At 36.6% G+C, this 22423-nt stretch overlaps 3 protein-coding genes across 3 annotated transcripts; 2 read left to right on the top strand and 1 right to left on the bottom strand.

Annotated features, from left to right (window-relative positions):
* The first annotated feature begins 855 nt into the window (after positions 1 to 855).
* LOC113730755 (NAC domain containing protein 50-like) lies at positions 856 to 5172 on the top strand. Its single transcript, XM_027255643.2, has 4 exons — positions 856 to 1669; positions 2473 to 2750; positions 2865 to 3050; positions 4391 to 5172. The coding sequence occupies exons 1-4, from the start codon at positions 1420 to 1422 to the stop codon at positions 4895 to 4897; spliced, it is 1221 nt and encodes a 406-aa protein (XP_027111444.1). The 5' UTR covers positions 856 to 1419; the 3' UTR covers positions 4898 to 5172.
* Positions 5173 to 9236: 4064 nt separating this feature from the next.
* Positions 9237 to 14867, top strand: LOC113730754 (NAC domain-containing protein 78). The gene is made up of 6 exons (XM_027255642.2): positions 9237 to 9546; positions 10701 to 10978; positions 11283 to 11471; positions 13206 to 13811; positions 13905 to 14004; positions 14141 to 14867. Exons 1-6 carry the CDS (start codon positions 9381 to 9383, stop codon positions 14545 to 14547), a joined length of 1746 nt encoding a protein of 581 aa, XP_027111443.1. The 5' UTR covers positions 9237 to 9380; the 3' UTR covers positions 14548 to 14867.
* Positions 14868 to 16291: 1424 nt separating this feature from the next.
* LOC113730753 (malate dehydrogenase [NADP], chloroplastic) lies at positions 16292 to 21227 on the bottom strand. Its single transcript, XM_027255641.2, has 14 exons — positions 20787 to 21227; positions 20564 to 20657; positions 19523 to 19609; positions 18897 to 18981; positions 18534 to 18715; positions 18364 to 18434; positions 18189 to 18279; positions 18028 to 18102; positions 17839 to 17940; positions 17629 to 17751; positions 17094 to 17162; positions 16939 to 17007; positions 16644 to 16697; positions 16292 to 16555 (listed from the first exon to the last, which is right to left on the bottom strand). The coding sequence occupies exons 1-14, from the start codon at positions 20969 to 20971 to the stop codon at positions 16502 to 16504; spliced, it is 1341 nt and encodes a 446-aa protein (XP_027111442.1). The 5' UTR covers positions 20972 to 21227; the 3' UTR covers positions 16292 to 16501.
* Between the last annotated feature and the right edge of the window lie 1196 nt (positions 21228 to 22423).

Raw genomic sequence — 22423 nt, 5'->3', positions numbered from 1 at the left:
TTTTCTCTAAAAAAAGATTTATGTTTTTTGTGATCATACCTTTTAATCACTTTTTTTTTAAAATTTTACATATATTAAATTATTATAGTATATTATTTTATAAAAAGTTTAAAAAATAGCAATTCAAATGGATTCTAAGTTGGCCGGAAAATTGATATTGATAGGCGGACCAAATGGATCTGGTTAAATTTCTTTTCAACCGGATATGTTGCTCGGTGCTCGCATTACGTACTTCCAAAGCAAACCACCGCACGAGTGACCATGAAAAAACTTCGGAATAATAATTCATGAATTGAATCAGCCCCCGGAAGGAAATCCCTTGAAACAGCAACTATCTGAGTCCGAGTTGGCGAAATTGTAAAAAGTATCCAAGATTGGCTCTTCCTCTCGAAATCCGCCTAAGTCCCACCATCAATTACTGACCAGATTCAGCATCCCACCACAAAACCAAAACCGTATAATTGAAAAGAAGAAAAGAAAAACACTTCCTTAATTATCTTAGATATATTTCCATATTTAGTGAATAAAATTTCCTTCTTGGACCACCATGGCTAGATTGTCTTTCCCTAAAAACGAGTCCAGAGAAGTAGTTAGTAGTGTATTTTCACACCATAGTAAATACATCCTCCACCCTACAAGATAACCACACCCCTTAAACTTTGGTAAAAATCAAACGCAAGAATAGAATCCCCAATTTTGCCAATGGCTGTCGTTATCCACGAGGATTGAATGAGTGAGAGGGAGCGAGGTGAGTGAATGAGAAGCAGAGAAGGAAATCCTCCTCTTCATTCTTCCCCCATAACCATAGCCAGAGTCCAGAGGTAGATAGAGACAGGCTTCTTCCTAAAGTAAACCAAAAAAAAAAAAATTACTAACTTAAACCCAAAAATTAATAAAAAGAAATGAAGTAGTAATACAACAATGAAAACACCACATCCCCAACCCCATCACCAATACCAACAACAATAGCAATAGCAGCAGCCTCAGTGTTGGCCTTTGTCATTGATTTTCGATTTCCGTGTCAAGCAAGCATCCATTTCTAATCCACAACCCACCCCCTCAAACGCCATTTTCCTTTCAGCTTTCTTAACCGATGGGCAATACCAATCCCATTCTCCTCTTCTTTTCTTTTTTCCCTTATCACTAGTATTATTACTATTATTACTAGCCTCAACTCTCCCACCCCAACTCCCTTCACTCTCTGCTTTCCTTCTATCCTATCTTTACTTCTCTTCTAATCATCTTTTTTCTTCATCCGTCAAACCTAACTTTTTCTCACTCGATTTCTTTCAGCATAAAGATAAGATCTTTTTGGTGGGTTTCGGGAATTTTTTGTGGGTTTTTTTGAAAATTGAGGCTTTTTCCGCTTCATTTCGTTTCTGGGTTTTGTTCTTTTTTTTTTTCTTTTTGCTGGCGAGGATGGGGCAGGAGTTAGTGGCTGTGGCGGTGGCACCATCATCATCAACGACGGCCGTTCTGGGAGGAGGAATTGGCGGGTCGCCTGTGGGTGCGCCACCGCCGACTTCTTTGGCTCCTGGGTTCAGGTTTCATCCAACAGATGAGGAGTTGGTCAGGTACTATTTGAGGAGGAAGGCTTGTGGGAAGCCCTTTAGGTTCCAAGCTGTTTGTGAGATCGATGTCTACAAATCTGAGCCTTGGGAGCTCGCAAGTAATTTCTTATCTGCACTTTTTTCCCGTTTTAAGGTTTTATGTTGTCTTTTTTTAAAAACTATTAAAAGTTGTTCTCTTTTTGGTTTGAATTTGTTGGGCTTTTATGTGAGCTGCTTGTTTGGTTTATGTTTTTGTTAAAGATTAATGCTTTGGCAGTAGTTTTTAAATTGGCATTTTATTTTAACATATGCCTTCTGATTTTATGTTCTCCAGCCATTTTCTTTCTTTGATTTCCCTGTGTAAAATTGTTGTCTATGTTACTTTGTGTAGAGGTTTTGTGTTGTTTTGCCAGGAATGGAGCTTTGAAATGAACTGAGGTGTCAATTAAGAGTAAAAATGAGATATTTATGGAGTCCAACGAATCTAACTTGATGAATTTTGAACTACTAAAATGCAATAAATAGGACATCTAAATGAATAGAATAACAAGAAAAAAAGAAGAAGCATGAGTGTTCACAATACTACATACCAGCTGAAATTTTGTGCAATAACGATAAGATTCTTCCCTGACTTTGGGTTATCTCCCAGACTTGGAGCTAAAGAAAGACGGAAAGATGGATGCAGGATGTCTGTTTAATGTTTAATTGAATATTCAGAATAGAGCACAAATCTAGTCCACCTGGTTTACGGCTGTATGCACTAGAATTTTCAGGATGAGTTTATATGTTTTGCTAGCTAATGAGTTTCTTGGTGTTTTTTTTTGATGTAGCTTCTTGAATGTTAATTTTTGGTTTCCCCATTACTTCATGGCTTTCTGCACTTTTCTTGCCGTTCCTAATGAATTGTGTTTGGTGATGACAGGTTATTCTTCCTTGAAAACGCGAGATCTTGAGTGGTACTTTTTCAGCCCTGTTGACAGAAAGTACGGTAATGGTTCTCGACTGAACCGTGCTACTGGGAAGGGATACTGGAAAGCAACTGGTAAGGATCGTCCTGTGCGTCACAAGTCTCAGACAATTGGGATGAAGAAAACGCTTGTTTTTCATAGTGGACGAGCCCCTGATGGCAAGAGGACAAACTGGGTAATGCATGAGTATAGACTTGTGGATGAAGAATTGGAGAAAGCTGGAGTGGCACAGGTGTGAACAACAATATCAGACTTAAAGTTTACCATGTGTATTTGATTATGACCCCCTTTCTAAGTATTGAAACTTACTGCAACGGTTTTTTTTCCTTCTTGTGCGAGCAAAAAGGATGTATTTGTGCTTTGTAGAATTTTTCAAAAGAGTGGTCTAGGGCCACCAAATGGTGACCGTTATGCTCCATTTGTCGAGGAGGAATGGGATGATGATACAGCTCTCCTGATTCCTGGAGGAGAGGCTGAGGATGATATGGCCAATGGTGATGAAGCAAGGGTGGATTGCAATGACCTCACCCCGGTACTTTAATTATCATTAATAGTTTTTGTCGCTGACCGTCCTTCATTGTCATCATGTGTGGTGTATTTTTACGCAATTAATAAGCATTGCATTTTGTCGAGTCACATGTTAATGATTGGAAGAGCAGGGAGCAATGATCACGACAAATTGGGAATGATCACGACAAAATAGGTTTATAACCAGTTAAGGATTGCGACAAAAGCCAACCGGGAAAATAGCGACAAAAGCCAACCAGGAAAATATCCAGTACATTGTTGCTACTTAAGACGATTTTGTCTGGTAGGAAATATATGCAACTGGAAAAAAATATTTGCTGAAATAAAGAGCAGGTCCCTAGACCTTGAAGTTTGACATCTAAGATGAAAAATGGATGGCATATTTCCAGGTAGATGAACTGAATATGCAGCTATTTTCTTTTGGTGTCGATAGATACGAGGCTCCCTCATTTCTAAGGGAGTAAAAGTAATCCAATCCATGGATCTATAGTAAGTTGGGGATTTAAATACAGTAGGAATATATAATTTTAGCAGTAGCTATTTCCATTTTTGCATGTCCATTCACCTCTCTCTTTCTCTCTCTCTCTCATTTTTTTCCCCCTACAAATATATGTGGTGAATTGGGGATTCCCATGTGGTAGGACTTTAATAATTGCGACTAGTTTCTCTTACTAACTTTGCGTACAATATGTTGTGCATGAGGATTAATCATTTTCGTGCTCCTGTAAGGAAATTTGAATGCCCAGCCATTTAATTAATTGCTTATCTATTCTCAATGACCCTGGCAATATGCGTCTGTAAGGATATCGTCACAATATATTCTTGTATATTTTCGCTTCGTCAGGGCTGATGGAGTATGGTGAGCCTTCCACCTTTGGAAGTTTCTTCCATTCAGCCCAAGCTTTGGGTTACATCTGCTTCTGAGTCTGTTATTCCGTTATCCTTTCAGTTATTCGTTTACTCAAATCCTCCTGTCCCTTTGAGTTTTGAGAGCAATTCATGTGAATATACTAGCAGATGGTTCAACTATATCTTTATGAGATTCTTTCTCCTTTTCTGTGGTTAATATGATAGAAGATAGCATTTAGTTTATTGCTGGTTAGTCTGTGAAGCTATATCTGCATACTTCTCCACTGTCTTCACTTGAGGGTACCCCTTTCCCCTACCCCGTCCGATACATAATGCAGATTACATACAAAATATATTAAATGCAAATTCACTTGTGCATCACTTGGTAACCTTTATACAAGGTTGGCAAATATAACAATATGATGGACCTCTGAGTCCCATTATATACTGCCCTCGCATTGCCATTTATGTGTGAACTTTTGCTGGTTGTTGCAGGATATTAATAAGACACCTCGCGTTATTGAGCATCCAAGTGAGCCCCAAGGAATACCATTTATTTGCAAGAGGGAGAGGTCAGAGGATCCAGAGCCTCTTTCTTTAGGACAGAATAAAAGGTCGAAGCAAGATGACCCTAACTCCAGCCATGCCAATGGTTCGGAAGATTCAACTACTACTAGTCAGGATCCTCCTCCAACGATGATGACGACAAATTTTTCATCTGCCCTTTTGGAATTTCCTTTACTAGAATCCGTCGAACCTAAAGAAACCCAGCCTGCCAGCACAGCTACATTTGACTCGTCAAATCTTGAGAAATCTGTGCCGCCTGGATATTTAAAATTCATCAGTAACTTAGAGAATGAGATCCTAAATGTCTCCATGGAGAGGGAGACTCTAAAGATTGAAGTGATGCGTGCCCAAGCCATGATTAACATACTTCAATCACGCATCGATCTTTTGAACAAGGAGAATGAAGACTTGAGGAGACTTGTTCGAGGAGGCTAGGCATTTGGGTTAAGTAGTAAGTACCTGTAGTTTTGTAGTTTCCGGCTAGAAGTGTTGCTGCAATTTTCTCAAGTGGCATCTGATCTTCGGAACAAGGAAGATTAGTTGAAGAGTCATTTGAGATGCCTAGCAGTTTGTTGCACCGCTGTAATCTTCTTCTATAGTTGCTTTCAGTATGCTGAACAAATGTACCTTAGTTAGTTATCGTACTCTGCCTTTCTAAATAATTTATTTAAAATAAAAGTCCAATTTTCAGCTCCGTTTTTTGGAGGAAATTCAGGATTGTGGAGTGTTAGAACCCTCCAGTTGAAAGCATGCCATCAGATTTTAAATGGCATCTGTCTGCCCCTGGAGGGACATCATCAAGTGGTGGTCCTAGAGTTGTGGGAATTACAGGTGCTTTGATCTTTTGCAGTTCAAGAAAACGTTTACCTTGAACCTACTCCGGGAATAAAACAGGGAGGACTTTCTTGGTTGCAGAAAGTCTGGATACAGACTTTAGTAGCCTTAACTGTGTGGAAAATTGGGACTTAAATCTGTCATCAAAGAAGTTGCAACTGGATGCAGATTGGAATTTAGATCCAAGCTTTGGGCTTTTCTTTCAGAATGTGGTTGCAAGTTTATGGTATGATCTTCTGAACATTTTGTTTTTTCCATAAACGTTAACATTTTATAGATATTAACACTTGATAATACAAGAGTGTAGCTAGCTGAGCACAGCTTGCGCAGGATTTTCTTGGATCATGTTAAACTGCTAGGAGCGGCCGTTCCAGCTAAGTGGCTGATGCGGATGGCGAAAATGCAATTTATGAACCCAAAAACGCAAAAAAAAAAAAAAAAAAAGGGCATTCTTCACCATGATTGATGACTAGTCATTCTTTTGCAGAAGCTTTTTGTTGCAGAATTTGAGTGCATTCATCCAGGTCTTTAGAATCTTGACGAGCATAGGTTGGGGAAAGATCATCATGGTTCTCAGCATTTTAAGTGAAAAAACTTCTGTGTTGTGCATGTTATTGTAATAACTAATAACGCCCATATTTATTATTTTTAGCATCTAGTTTGTGTTGGTACCTACTATTGTAGAGATAATTACCACTATTAGCAATTGTAGAATCAATCTATCCTTTTCATGATAAGATCTGGCATAATGCAGATGTTGATATATACTCTTCTGGGCTAGCTTGGCACGAGGATTTGGATTCCGCAGGTTGGATGATTCGGGATAAGGAGTCTTATGCTGAAGTAATCTTGCAATTTCAATCATGCTTTATTTAAATTTAGATTATAATTGGATTAATCTTCTAGACATTACACTGACAGGGTATACACTTTTATCATTAGATACATGACACATAATTCGAATTTAATACTTAAATTTTACATATGTGTCATATATTCAATCATAAGTATTTATAAGATTTACTCGTTATGACTACGACTTATTTTAAAGTTATGACTACGACTTATTTTAAAGTGAATTCCTACGGGATAACTCATTTATGATTATTTATTTATTTTTGGGTCCATTAGCCCATGCATTCTCTTTTAGTGGTGCAACACTCAGATGGATAATGGCTTTTCAGACTCTTATTGCATGAAGTATTCATGCGCCGAATTTTGGGCTTTTTTAAAAAAAAAAAAAACTCTATTGGCCACCAGCCTGTACACTCGAGTCAAGTCCAGATATGTGAAAAAAAATCATCTAGGCTAAGCCTAGCCCAAAAGTTAGGACGAGGTTGACTAGAGTAAATCTAAAATTTTAGGTTTGACTTCATACAACTGCCATAAAGTCAATCTTGAGCTAGGATTTGAGCACGATTTTTTGAACAATGAATCAAATTTTAATAATCAGAAATATCAAAGAAAGTTTACTGTTAATATAGAAACATATATATATATATATATATATATCAATATTCCAAAACATTTATACTCTTCTTTTCTCACATATTTACGAATATACTCTCAATAAGAAAAAAAAAATAGAATTTTTGCCCATTTATTGGAAGAGTCTGATTTTCTAGAGTTCATAAATAAACAAGATGAAATCAAGTCTAAGCTCAATTTAATTGTACAAGTTAGGAAAGACGACCAAAATGAAGTAAATGTCTAAACTTCGAGAAGAGCCTCTCAATAGCCATAACAAATAGAGGAAGTACCATGGGAAAGAACAAAAAGAAGAGAAAAATAGTGGGGGGAAAGTAACTAATGCTAAAAATAGGATCTTAAGAAAACGATACTGATGCAATACTCCCAATTCTTGCCGGATTGAGGTCCTCTGCAATACAAGTGATTGTAAGGTGCAATTGACGATCGTCGTAGAGCGTGAAATTGGATAGAAAAAATTAAATATAAGACTGTATCAAAAAGTTTATTACGTTTTTATATTTTAATATATTTAATATTTACATTTATTGTGTTAATATTTATAGGTGTTGTAATAGAGTATTTATATTAGAGTTTTTTCTGTGGGTGTTTTTAAAGCACGTGTTAGTACACCTAATATTCATCAAACTTATCATACATATATATATATACACAAACTAATAATTATTATTTTCTCTTACATTTATATATATTTTTATTTAATTTCGCTTACTCTCTTTTATATTTATTTTTTTATTAAATTTATATTTTAAAAAATATAACACATAAAATATATATTAACGAATGGACTATGAGCATCGTTAAACAAGCCAAGCGTTTATATTATACCGCGGAATTAAAATCTAATAACAACTCGAGCCCATGATCCGTCGTGGGCGTTTGTGAATAGTCAATGTCAAGGACTGACGCACAACACTCGCTCCTCTTACCGTCTTACGTCATATCCTTAATCCTGAAGCAGGCGCATGCGCACACACCGACGCCTATGTGTGCAAAAAGCAACGGAAGAGGATCCGTGGCTATGAATTTATTTGAACGGAGTATTATTTAAAATAATTATTATAATATTTTTATGATGTGATAGAAAGATGAATGAAAATATAAAAAAATAAATTTATAATATAAATAAAATATTATTTAAAAAAATTTAATATCCAATCATAATCAAAATTTAATTTTACTTACAATCCAAGTTTACACGAGTTACTTGGAACTAATGGAATACATGATAATTTACATACAACTCTGTATAAATTTTGAAATTATCTTTTTATGTTTCCCACCTTAAAACCCACTGATTAGAATAATTCTTCACCCTATCAATAAAATATTTAAGCTAAAATGTTTAACTAAGTACATAATTAGATTTTGTACAGAATACAACTCTACACTCAATCCCACAAGTGTCGTGTTGGAATTTTTTAAAATTCTTTCATCCCTTTCGACATTTTTTCTTCTTTCAACTGTTACATGTAGTATTCGAGCATTGAATTGGATAATAGAAAAAAACTGCTTCCTCTTTATAATTAAGTCAATTCGGTTGTTGAAATTTTATTCTTTAATCAGTATTTCCAGTTTAGATGAGTGAAATTTTCTCTTGAATACAACTTGCATAGTAATCACAATAACATAAACTCAATTCGAACATAATTTAAATAATGTAAAAAAAAAAAAGGTTTTTTAATTAAACGAACTGCATTGTACTTTCTTGGTAGAATCCTAGATGGAAAGGAGTAGAACCACGTTATCATGTATTCAGATTGTGCTCGCGCCTGGCGACGACCCACTCGAGCGACTTTCAATCCGAACGCTCTGGTACATTCTGGAACCGGCTTTCTCTTATCTCCACGTATACAACTGTGACCAAAGTAACATCACCCACCCGTAACTCAAACAAGAAACACCTCCTCTCCGTCAGGGTTAATTGCACTTTACGCCCTTAGACTATTCCCTTTCGTGACTTTACTCCTCAACTATTTAATAGCAGCACCATGATAACTCAAAAGTTTCACTTTACATTCGCAAAGTAGTGCAATACATCGGATCTGTAGATCGAATTTAACGACTCTTTCATGGGCAAAAAGTCAAAAAGAAGCTTCATCTTCTTGTCGAGAATAGAAATTTTATGAAAAAATAAATTTTTCTTGTGAATATAATTTATAATTATTGAGTATAGAGCATCTATTATGCTTGTCAAATTTGTTTTATTATGGAGTTTATTGTCCTTTTCAATTCCAAAAGATAGCTAAATTCTATCGTAAATTGGGGCCAATTGATAATTGTGAACAGTTTAGGGGTTTGAATTACAACTAATCCTGATATTTTTCGACTTCAGTCAACATTCATCTTCCCTAGCTAAACACTACTCTTACGGTGTTGGACTTCATTTAACCACTGGCAGCGCTCTCCTTTCTTAAATTCCACCAATCCACCAAAAAAAAAAAAGAAATGAAAAAAGAAAAGAAAAAGTGAAAAAGCAAAAAAAGTAGAGAAAACCCACTAAACAAAATTTAATAAGAGTGAGTTCTTTCCTCTTTCTTCTTCATTTTCACTAGTACTACCTTTCTCTCTAAGGAAAATTCTATCGGTCTCTCTAATGTTTTCGAAAACGTCGACGTCTCTAGCGCCGGGTTTCAGATTTCACCCGACGGACGAGGAATTGGTCCGATACTATTTAAGGCGAAAGCTTTGTGGGAAGCCTTTCCGGCTTGATGCAATCTCAGAGATCGATATTTACAAGGCTGAGCCTTGGGAACTTCCAGGTAATATATATATATTTTTTCTATTTTCTGGTTTTGTGTTCACGAGTTGTGTCTCTTTTCTGGGTTGGGGTTTATGTTTCATCGATTGTTTTAGCCGGGATTGCGCTTAATTCTTTTTTACCTACAGATTTGTTATTGCTCGGTGCTGAATTTTGCGGTTAGTTGAGAGCTGGGATCTTTGGGTTTATTGTCTAATTTTCTGTATTATGTAAAAAGCGTTCTTGGTAAATTACGTTTCTTTCCGGATTTGGGATTTTTTTTCTAATGAAGCCTTAGAAATAAAACTAATACAATATAGCTTGACACTTTCTTGCAGGTTTAAATCCACATACCTTTAGTCATGTCCAGGGCTTGTGTGGTTTCCTTCTGCTTTTTCTACCTGTTTGGATTTGGGTTTTATTTATGCTGGATTAACTAGATGGGTGGGATTAGGGGATTGAGTTAACTGGGATGAATTTGAGGATTAGTTATGTTGATTTGAGTGGATGAGGGGAGTTTTGAATTTGATCTGAGGATGTTTCAGAATGCATGGTAAGCTAAATCAGGTGGGACATATTTGACTAGGAGGCAGGTAAAGCTAGTTATTTTCCTTACGTCTTTGCAGTCTAGTTATAGTACTTTATCTGTTAAAACATTTAGACCTCGTTCTTTCTCAAGTGCTTCTGATTGTGTAAAAGCTGATTTTAGAAAATCAGAATTAAAAAGCACCAAAATTGATGTTTCTGATTTTCAGCTTTTTTTTTAAAATCCCAATTATTTAAATTAAGAGTATGAAAAGCAGCTTAGAACACAACAATATAGCTTTTCCCAAAATTAGAATCTAAACTCAGGTTTTGAAAATCAGTTGCGAATGAGGCCTTAGGCTTGCTAGCAATTTTGACTTGACAAGTATTTTTATTATATCGTCTGTTGAGGATTTCTTATCTGAACTCTATTTGACTTGCTAGATGTTTCTTTCTTTCATTGTATTATTTTTCGTCCTTGTTAATCTGACCTCTTACAACTAACATTCAATGGATGATTTCTTTTTGGCATGTGTGGCATTGTCTCAAGTCATTGGTGCATTGTGGATATATTGCCTTCACAATTTCTTACTTCTCATGACTTTGTTGATTTGCGAGTTATTCAATTGTTTCCATATTGTGGTTTTTTAGGTAAATCAAGGCTGAAGACCAGAGATTTGGAGTGGTATTTTTTTAGTGTACTTGATAAGAAATATGGCAATGGATCACGAACTAATCGAGCGACAGAAGAAGGTTACTGGAAGACAACTGGCAAGGACAGGCCTGTCCGCCACAAGTCGCAGGTTGTGGGGATGAAGAAGACCTTGGTGTATCACAGTGGTCGTGCCCCTAAGGGTCAGAGGACTAACTGGGTCATGCACGAGTACAGACTTATTGATGAAGAGTTGGAGAAGGCTGGAATTGTCCAGGTGGGGGTTGTTATATGTATCATTTCCACTTGTTTGCTTTTGAGTTCTTGAAGCTTATTTTGGTTGGAAAAAAAAGGGGGGGAGGATGAGGGTGCAAAGAATCCTTGCCCCTTCTTCAACTACAATCTCAATTCTAACCAGTCTACTCTTGGATAATTTGGCGTCTTTGTAAGTTTGCAGTGTCAAAAACCTGCACATCTTGTTGTCTTATTGTGCTAGTTGTCCCAGAGTTGAATTGCTGAGTATTGCTGATTTATTTTCTTTATTTCATTTTCTGTTTGCCCTCTCCTTTTTGGTGGAGAAGGATGCATTTGTTTTGTGTAGAGTTTTTCAGAAAAGTGGCTCTGGGCCAAAGAATGGAGAACAATATGGTGCGCCCTTTGTTGAGGAGGAATGGGAAGAAGATGAATTGGAAATGGTTCCCAAGGAGGAGGCTGCAGAAGAGGTGGAAGTTGGTGATGATTCTTATTGGGATGGAATTGACCTTGATCAGGTCTGTTCTCTCTCTTTTTTGAGTTCACTTCTTTCTAATTACCTTCTCTCTCTATTTTTTCCATCACTTTTATAAGCTTTGCTGGAAACCTCGTAATAGGCTGCATGATGGTTAACAGTTTTGGCTGATAGTGAATGGGTTCTACTTCTGCAAGTAACAGGTTTAAGGATTTAGAGGAACAGCTGGTGTATTTAATACTGTTGTCTGTTTAGCATATAACAAACTATACTTGTATGAAAGGAAATGAACTAGATTGCTCTTTCATGTTTTCTCGTGTTAAAAAAATACGCCTTCCTACCTAGAAGTCCATGCCAAACATATCAATAGTAGTTTTAAAACCCTGGACCTCTTGGTTCCATACATGTTGTTGGGTGCTTTAGATTTAAGTGAGTGTCAATTATATATAGTGGCGAGTAACTGCTTCAAGCTAAAAGTTGGAAGGCTTAACAGAAACTAACATAAGTTCTAGGACTCGATTGATATTTCATGAGACATGTAATACTTCTATTCATATGTATCATGTAAATTTTTATTTCAGACAGCATTCACAGGACTTGAAAGCAGATAAAGACAGTTACAACCTCTTTATTTTGTTCAATTGGCATAATTTGGAATTCAAGAAGAAATTTTGTTTAGATGGCATTTTTACTGTAAATATTTGACTGAAGCAACAAAAGTAAGGTATATTAACTGCAGCTGTAATGAGTATGCTTACAGCATGAATCATTGATGTTCATGAAAGGGTGTAGCACCTACAAATAAGTGAACTATTTAACTTTAAGCATCTTGTTGCATGGTGTGCTCAGTTGTATAGACTACTGATTAAAAAGGCACGTGTTTCTAGAGTGGCTTGATTCTCATCTCGGAAAGTGTGCTGATATTTTAGGAAACTAAACTTGCAATTACAAATGAAATTAGCCCACCAGCTTTTGGACTGTAGAATGTATATGTTTTGATCTTTGTAGTATTTAGACCTGATATGTAGCAAAACAGGTACTCCATTATAGAAGCTTGATGGACATGTTCCACCTTGGTGATTAGTGAAATGATTTCTGGAGAACAACAAATCTGATTTGGCATAGTATATAGATAGTGCACCATTGGCTTGTTTCTTTTTTAGATGCAGGTTTCGTTTATCTTCTCTTCGTTTTAATGTTGCCTCTGCGCTTCCTAGTGGGAAATGTTTGGTTTGTGGATTTAATATCCTTACCTCTTAGGTCCTAATGTTTTGTTAAAAGTGTTCCATTTGGTGAGGCAGGTCAGTTTAGGATAGGGTGTCTACTAAAATTTCTTGCATGCACTTCTCATTTTGATATTTACCTAGTTTTAGACATTCATTGAGATTAAGGTTTGTGGATGGTTATACTAAAGAAAATGATTGTGGGAGCTGCTCTTTTTTGCTGTGTCTCTTCCTTTTTTTTTTGGGGGGGGGGGAGGTTTGTCATCCAAAAGATTGAAACTTGTGTTATTATCCATTGAATTACATGTGATGCTATGATTACTGATCTTATAAAAAGGATATACCAGAATGTTTGGATATTCGTTTTCTTGTTTGTAAATGTTTTCAATTTGATTGGCGGTGTTAGTGCTGCAGAAGTCTGAAATCTCTCGGAGGGAGGGAGGTCAGAGAGAGAGAGAGAGAGAGAGAGAGATGAGCTTTTATTTGTTTAATCAAGTGTACTTCCTCTGACAGGCGTGGAATTTTTTTTTTTTTTTTAATCTTTTTTAACTCAGATTCTTGGAACTGAAATTTCGCCTGATAATGATCACATGTTGAATATTGTTGCTGGTGAGAATGTCGCTTCTGTCGAGGAAAATACGGATTCAAGCAATGATCCTCAGAAGTTATTGGTTAGCAACCTTCCTTTGGAATTCTATTCTGGGGAGAATGTAAGTGGCGGTGAGGAAACTACAGGTTCTAACAATGATTCTCAGAACCACCTGGTTGGTGCTGGTGAATACAATTGTGTGCCAGAGCAGTCTGATGACCAGAACTCATATAATTTGCCTGTTCACTATGACTTGCATCAAAAAGCAGTCAAGCGTGAATACATTGGCGAACCAAGCAATGCACTGGATGCTGAAAATGTAAATTATTTGCTTGATGAACCTTATATGGATGCTCTGGATAATCTTCAATTTGATGATGGAGCATTCCTTGAAACTAATGACTTGTCAAATCCGATTGCTGCTGATACTTCTGCTTTTGGCATGCTGGAAGAGTATCTCAATTTCTATGATGCCGATGGTGAAATCCCACCATATATGAATCATGATCTTCCAGAGATGATGGGGATTAATGAGACCCTTGTTTCTGGACAAGCATCCATTCTTCCAAAGGTAACACTAGGATTCTAGGAATTTATACTTCACTGACTACTGCATTGACTTATTGATATTTGGCCTTGACTTGGACAGTGTTGTCTTTGCCAGGAATCGGAAGAAAAAGCTCAATCTGCTGAAGAGTCAAGCGAAAAGCTTTTAGGCCATGGTGATGTTGCATCTTCTTCAAAGGAAGAGCCAACTAAAGAATGTAGGACAGTTTTTATAAATGCTGAATTAGTTCGAGCTAGCAGCTGCTTTCGATTTTTTTTTTTTTTGTGTTTATAGTCTACCAGCACATTTTTTACCTGCCGCCTAATCTCTAGCTGCCTTCTGTTTTTTTACAGATTTTCAATATCCATTCATCAAGCAGGCAAGTCGTATGTTGGGCAGCATTCCCGCTCCTCCTGCATTTGCTTCAGAATTCCCTTCAGAGGATGCGACTCTTCTTCTGCATCCCTCATCTTCCAGTACGGCTCACATTACTGCTGGTATGATTCAAATAGGGAATATTGGTCCGGGCAGCCATGGAATGGACTGGCTGTTTGGAAAGCACGGGAGGTACAATGTTGTCCTTTCTTTCGGCCTATCAAGGGGCGATGATAACTCTACTACCTTGGAATCGGTTGTTAGCATACGTCCAGGGAAGGCTGCTGCCTCTGGGATGTCCAGGGGTTGGTTCTGCTTTATATTCTTTTGGGTCCTTGTTCTGTCTGTGGGCTTCAAAATTGGGACCTGCATTTGCGCCAGGTAATGCTGCGAAACATGTGCAAAAGATGTGGCATCTGGAATAAGGAATTCTTTTGTACTTCAGGTGGAAGTTAATTGCTGGACTCTACTGCAGAGTCATATGGTTTAAGATTTTCCACAAGAAGATTACTAGGATGGAAAATTAGATTATATTTAAATGTAGAGGAGTTTATGAAGGTTTTTCGCTTTGGATTATGAGACTCGAAGCTTCTTGCTTAGAAGCTCTATGGTCAGAAAACATTTTGTAGTTTGTGATTCATGTCAATGTAGAGCACATCTTTTATTTGACTATATTATATTTTGCCTCAAATTGGCTTTGGAGTTTTTGACGTAGTACGTGTTTGATAAACACTTGGAACTAACAAGTTCTTTGATTTTTGTACCATTAAGCTGTTTGATAACAATTTTCTAATCTCTTTATGGATCAATTCATAGTACGCTCTGTCTTTATTTGTCTTGCACACAATCGTCGTCTGGTGTTGGGGGTTTGGAGAATGAGTCAATAAACCACACACCTTTTTATCGTCTTCTAGGCGTGAAAGTTGTTGATGATGTCCCGTTGAATGTAGCAACCCCGCTCCAATAAAGCATGAGTATGGCAACCCAGCTCCAATATCATCATCGTTAGTTAAAGCGTGAGATTTAAGAAGCTGCTAATTGTTAGGAAGCATCCCGGGTATTATTTAGACTTAATACAGGTCCATTATATTTGTTTTCTTGAGCTTGGATTTAATTTTTTAAATTTAAACGCTATCAGATTAACACCTTTTAAAAGAATTATGAGTTTGAATAGGGTTTGATTTTGTAGAATTAATTAATTAATGCTCAAATATAGACCCAAACTTAAACGCTACCTAAACTTGAAGAAAGTTGAGAAATTTGAAGTGCATACAAACTTCGATGTTGGCTATCGATAAACAATTTTCAATCAACTAGAGTTATTTGATCACATTTCATGCTTTTATTTCATAATTTTTTTTGTGCGTAAACATTATTAGATTTTGATCGTGTTATCTATAATTGTTATTGGACTGCATTTCTTGATTTTGATTGTGTTTCTATAATTGTTACCCGGAGAGTGCGCACTGGATAAATTCTGTCCCGTGCAATAGCCGGTCAACCACATGAAGGGGTAAGACGCATTAGGCAAGCCTTCTGCGCCTATTTCTTGCTATTTTTGAACTTCATATGTTTTCATTATTTGTTTAATTTAATTTTTAATTATACATTTAGACGCACCCAACCAAAGATACCTATTGGATATCAAAACTCATAAGCATCTAGATCTGGATTGAGCGTTAATAAACTCACTGCTGACTCTCGAGTCTTGGCAATAGGACAATGGGTTTGCCTTCAGAAATTTAAGGTAGAAGCAAATAATTAACTGAAACGATCAGAAAACACCCGAAAATTTTGTTTCCTCATCCATCTGTTCAGTTTAAGGCTTTAAGCACCCATCTGTTGCATCTTTTAGTCGGAAGAACCAAATTCACGCATCTGTTTCTTCTGTGGACTGTTTGTACACTATTAAGAGGTTTTCCCGTTCACGCTAAAGAAAACACTATTTCAGCAGCCAAAAATCTTTAATGACATCGCATATTGGTGTGGGTGGGATGATAGAAGTGTATTCAGCAGATTAGCACCCCATTTAAACAAAGACTAGCTTAATGCTGGTATCATATTTTTTGAAAAAGTATCATATCATAAGAGACTGCAAAGAATGGTTGGCATCGGACTACAAGAACATATTTCGCACAAGCACCATTTTCTATCACATAATAATCAAGTTACGCTCAGGTTCAGAAACTTTACCTTATCTATCTACTCCGTTTTCATTTTCATCGTGACTTGTTCTAGGTAAATTACAACAATGGAAGACCAAAGGTCGTATCGATTCAATTTGGAAGTCTTCATGCTACGACCTGAAAGATCCTTGGGAATGCTCTATGCTCGGTATCTCACATTTCTCCAGGAAGCATTGTATCTCCGGGTAAATCACATACAGCAATACCCTAACGACAGGAAACGATGATGCTCAAGTACTCGTTACAATTACAAATAGATAGAACAGGGTAGAATGCTAATGAGATAGATACTAACCTCTCCTGTAAGATGCGCCACACATCTCTTCTCTGCAAGCACCTCAGCTTCACTCTACATAAAGAGGAGTACTAACATGTCAGTACCTAAAGTTTAAAGAAGAAACACCATAAAGCAGGGATTATACTGTGCTGCTCTATTAAGTGCAGGTTCTGATTGCTGCAGCTTGACAGAAGTGACTCCATCTTTTGCATCTTTCAACAGGAAAATTCTCTCTTCTTTAACTGATTCCAATGCTTTTTTTTATTACTGTAGTATTTATTTCAATTAATCTGGTAAAAGGAAAATGGTGTACCTTCTTAATTCGGCTATGAAGAAAATCATCAAAATTCACATCCTTCACAAGTTCATAATCACCATCACCCTGAAAATTGGAAATAGCCCAGCAGCACGGCTTGAGAATCTTAGCACAGAATATGCTTCTACAGAAATCAACGGTGAATCACTTACATTTGATCTACATGGCATGCTGAAGACAATATTCTCCGCTACACCATAAGGGTTTCCATTGGTATACACCTAGATTGGCATTTTAGCTAATGATCAAACCCCATAAACATAATGATACAAGGAATACTGTAACACGAGCAAAGTACGTATTTGACATGAGATTCTAACTACAGTAAAGATTCTGTTCAGTTGTTATTGTACACAGAAGCAATGAAGTTTTAGACATCATTTGGGTGATACACGACATAGAGAACTGCCGTACAAGCTCATTTTCAATGTATTAAAAAAATGTATTAAAAATATATCAGTTTGAATTGGCATGATGAGTCTCATTTAAAAACTGCAACGTCTGTTAGGCACTGCTAAAGATAAAGCTTTAGGCTCCATGGACGATTGCCTATTTCCACCATCTCCCCCATGCCCACCTCCCATAAAAGAAAAAAGGGGGAGGCGGGTTGTAATGACATCATATCAAGGCAAGCATATAGAAAGAATGAAGTAATTGTTTTGAAGCAATCAAGTGTCAAGGAATTACTCCAGAAGAGAACCAATCACCCTCAGGAGTAGGGGTTATGAGAGATTTGATAGCATCAACTACTGACACAGCAGTTGATGCAGCTGAAGATCTCCCCCACTTCTGAATAAGGACACCACCTCTCTGAAAATGCATGATATGAGCAATCAGTTATAATGCTCAACAGTTAATTGAAAGTGCAGTGCAATGGTTATCTCTAAATTCTTGTACCTTTTGAACCTTCTCAGTGAACTCCTGCTCTAACCACTTGATGTCTTTTATGACCTCTTTGACTGGTAGACCATTAATTCTAGCATTTAAAAAGTCAGGAACCTGATGAAATCCAACAAAGATGACTTTTAAGATCGAAACCAATATAATTAGCTCGTAGAATCCTATCATAAAGCTCCACTAAACAACCTGAGTCGTTGAGTGGTTGCCCCAGATGGTTACATTTGAGACTTTGTCATAGAATACTCCTGCCTTTAGAGCAAGCTGCAGAAATGACAGAAGATTGATTATGCTTTAGATCATGATGGACTTAAATGTAAAGATAGGCTTCATTGATGGGCTTGTCACACCTGGCATTTTGCTCTGTTTTCATCCAATCTAGTCAAGGCATGAAAATTTTTTGCTGGAATGTCTGGGGCATTTTTCATACAGATCAAAGCACTTCAAAGGAAAGAAAGCAGATTAGCAATCAAATGTATTAATATTGCAGACTTGGTATAAAGCATGAGAGTTGTACTGAATTACTTGGTATTACAAGGGTTTCCCACTACTACCACTTTGACGTTACGCGATGCAACAGCATTGAGAGCTTTTCCCTGTTAATGTCCAAATAAAGGAGACATAGAAACCTTATCAACAATAATCTTGTTCTCTGTAAACTAAAACCAATAGCATATGCTAGATATTAGTGTTACCTGCTCAGCAAAAATCTGACCATTTATGTCCAGCAAGTCCGCCCGTTCCATTCCAGGGCCCCGAGGCTTTGCCCCAATCAGAAGTGCCCATTCAGCATCTTGGAACACTTCATAAGGATCTATTCCTATACTGACTTCTCTTAATAGAGGATATAAAGAGTCTTCAAGTTCCATAGCAACTCCTGCGTGGTTATAATATTAGAAATTAATTGGGTAGAGATGCATCAAAGAACTATTAGGTTCAAAAAGAAGAAGTGTCTAACTTTCCAAAATACTGCATTGGACAGGTGGTCTGCTTAATAGCTAGTATAATGGATATTTGGATGGGACATCACTAACTTCACAAAAAATTCAAATCCATACCTTCAAGAGCTTGCAACGACCGTTCAGACCCCAATAGTTTTAATGCAATAGGTTGATCAGGGCCAAAAACCTCACCAGATGCAAGCTGGTGCAACAGAATAAGTCATATTACTCGAGAAAACTTCTAAAGCTGCTAAAGAAGAGATAACTTGCTCTCCATTAGAAGTTACAAGTTAAAAACTTTGGATGCTCCAGAACAGCCTCAAATTACAAAGCTGTAGCTTCACTTTTAAAGTTGATATGATATATGCTTTAGCATTATACCATTCTGCTTTCAACTCCTAAGCTCAAATTTATTTCACCCATCATTGTATTTGGCTCTTAGAGAACTTGTTTATTGATAAAAGGTTATTGTTAATTAAAAAAAAAAAAAAGAGATCCTAACTGGCATCGTTTAGTTGGATCCTACGATGAGTTTTCCGACGTCACAATAGACAAAATTTTAGTCCAAATACAGCTGGTAAATACTTAGAGAAACTTATTGAATTTTTTACAACAACTAGTGATATTGACACCAATATATATATATAACTTTAGATCCTTATAAGTAGAACTTCAAGTGAAAAGGCAACTGATATGCAGGTGCTCTAGCTTCAAAAAGTAAAATAACACGAAACAATTCGTACTTTGAAAAGAAGATGATTAGAAATCATCCCAGCGGCACCTGAAACAGCAACATTAACCAGTTTCTTCCAAGATTTTATCTCATCTTCCTGAGGACAAATATAACAAAATGGTTACATTCACATATAGGCTAGAAATAGTTGAAGTCTATGAAGGAATCAATATAAATTCCTTTCCCGTTCTAAGAAATGACATTTTATTAGCATACTTTATTTTTAGACAGTACACATTTTAAATAGTTAGATCTTCAATTTATGGAGTTAATCTCTTTAATTACAACAGCAAGACAAGTAAGAATAAAATTCAGTCAAAGGATTAAAAGGTTTCGATTGTATAGATCATCACAATGCAGACGAATGTGGTACAAGCGTAAAAGCATCTCGTCATGAAACGAAAAACTCAGAACTACACGTCATTTCACTTAGGATGCAGGGATTTGAAGACGGTATGAATAATCAATTAACTATATGGAAGACAATGTTAGGCAAACATAAACGAAGAGAAGAATATTGATATGGTCTGAAGGTTTTTGCCAGCGGATTTGGTGAATCAACTTGGTTATCAGCTCCATAAAGTTAATTTCACTAGCTTAAATAGATACGCCAGCAATATTATTTCCCAGAAAAACTGAAAATTAAACCAAAAACTTTGTGCCCTACAATTGTGGAGCGTACAGTCACCAACTGTTTGCACCAACGCCGCCAAGATGACAATGGTCAGCGTCGAGTCAAGAGAGGTCATTTTCTGAATGAATTAGATAACAGTCAGGAAAAAAAATACAAGTAATCGATGCTAATGCTGCTTTACACGCAATAAGACTGGTTCTGTTTATGCCATGAAAATGAATAACTGCACCCAAGTCGCTTTTAACTTTCACACATGTTTCATATATTCTTAGGCTCACCATTCTACTATGATACTCGTACACTTCTTTGGGCTTAAAAAACAAATAAGTTTTTTTTCCCAAATAACAAATAAGTTGCTTCTCAAAAAACAAACTTTAAATGAGAATCTTAAGAGCATGATGAATTGGGTTAACTTACAGCCTTGAGATCGTAAGTAAGGCAGAAGACTCCATAGCATTCGGGTTTCTTCTTGGGATCTTCAGTCTGCAAAGCAACTGGTGCTTGAGCTTCCCTGAACCCAATGGGAAAATAGTTTCTTAGGATTAAAAAACAATTATCCACATATAAAAATGGAAAGCTAAACAAAGTTGATTACTTTAATGCGAGTAATTGAAAAAGCTGCTAGGATTGCATTACTTACTTGACAGAGCAACGTGTTCTAGCATTCTGGTTGGTTCTGGGGTAATGAGGCCTTAAAGAAATTCTCCGGTAATTGGAAAGGCGAGTGGAAACGTAGGAAAGCTGTGAAGAATAGTATTGATAACGATGATGGGTTGTTCTGGTAGTATACAAAGATGGAGTACCAGTTAACTCTGCCACAGCCATGGCTTGCAGCTGCTGCTGAGACAGGGGAAGAGACGAACTGACAAAAAGTGAGAAGTCACTTATGGGCTTGAGATAAATAACAAGAAAAACAGAGCAGTGCGAGTGATCAGTGATGATCGAGTTGGGCGGGAGTATAATCTAGGGGAGACGTGTGTGGTTTTTTGGAGGGTTGTAGGGAAGAAATGGAAGGGAGAGCGGATGCGTGGAACAAAAATGAGGAAGCCTTTCTGGGGATTGAAAGGGAAGCGAAGACGAGTGGATTGAGAAGACTAAGGCCGTGCATGTGACACTTGTCATTTCTATCCCATCCCTACAATCTTCCTGTCGGAAAGCACAGTCGGAGACTCGGAGCGGATTAGAGGCTCCTACAATTATCACGAAAAACTGCACCATGCAGGTGTAGGCAATTACCCAACAAATGTAAACATTAAATCAATAAATGTAGGTATCAAAATAAATAACTTTCCAAAAAACATAACAAATCTTCTTTCCTTATATTTGTGTTAAAAAATTTAGAAAATATAATTGTTTATGCTCTCATTTTTATTAAGAGTTTTTTTTAAGAGCGTCCGTTAACACACCTAACATTCACCTAACCTATTGTATATATACACATATTAATAATTATTATTCTCTCTTGCATTTATATACTTTTCCTATTCAATATTGTTTACCCTCCTTTGTATTTATTTATTTTTTCTAATAAATCTTATAAGTTTAAAAATATAACAGTCAAAATATATTTTAAGAAGTGTCCTATGTTCACCCGTTAGACTCACCGTTTTATTAATTACACTCTTACTATCATTTTGATTATACAGTTTTCATTTATTAGATTATATGATTTAACACTTTCACTATCATTTTAATCATATAGTTTCATTTATTGGACTATATGATAAAATAAATGATGGGAGTGCAAATAACAAAAATATAGTGTAAATAATATTTTGCAAAATTTATTGTACTTTTACGTGTTATTTGTTATACCATTCTCTAAATTACACAGTGCAGTTCCCACCCTCAATTGTAAAAAGCCAGTGATCCGGGTTGGATCGGATCCCCGGAGGCAGGGATGCGCATAAAAGCAACAAAAGGCTCATGGGCCCTAAAGGAGGGGGAGAGGCTTGTGGACTGTTTGCAGAGTGGAGCCGGCATTGTCCCAAGGGCCCAACTGGACATTAGAGGCTAGTACCATGTTTGTTTGCGTTCTCCTCTCCCTCTTGTTTGGTCTAGACTTTAGAGTTTGGAATAATTCTTTTTTTCTTATCGTTAATCAAGACATTACACTTTTTTATCACTCAACCACAAAAATGTACATTTTGGTCATTCATCTAATCCAAGCGTATACTTCTAGGTCCCAAAATACATGTTTTAAGTAGCTGAATAACTATTTTGGCTAAATAAAAATTTTAGTGACCAAAATAAAGAATGTTAGATAGTTTAAGGACC

This window comes from Coffea arabica, chromosome 2e, assembly GCF_036785885.1.
Source record: "Coffea arabica cultivar ET-39 chromosome 2e, Coffea Arabica ET-39 HiFi, whole genome shotgun sequence".
NCBI classification, from domain to species: domain Eukaryota; kingdom Viridiplantae; phylum Streptophyta; class Magnoliopsida; order Gentianales; family Rubiaceae; genus Coffea; species Coffea arabica.
This window is presented reverse-complemented; position numbering and strand designations above follow the sequence as displayed.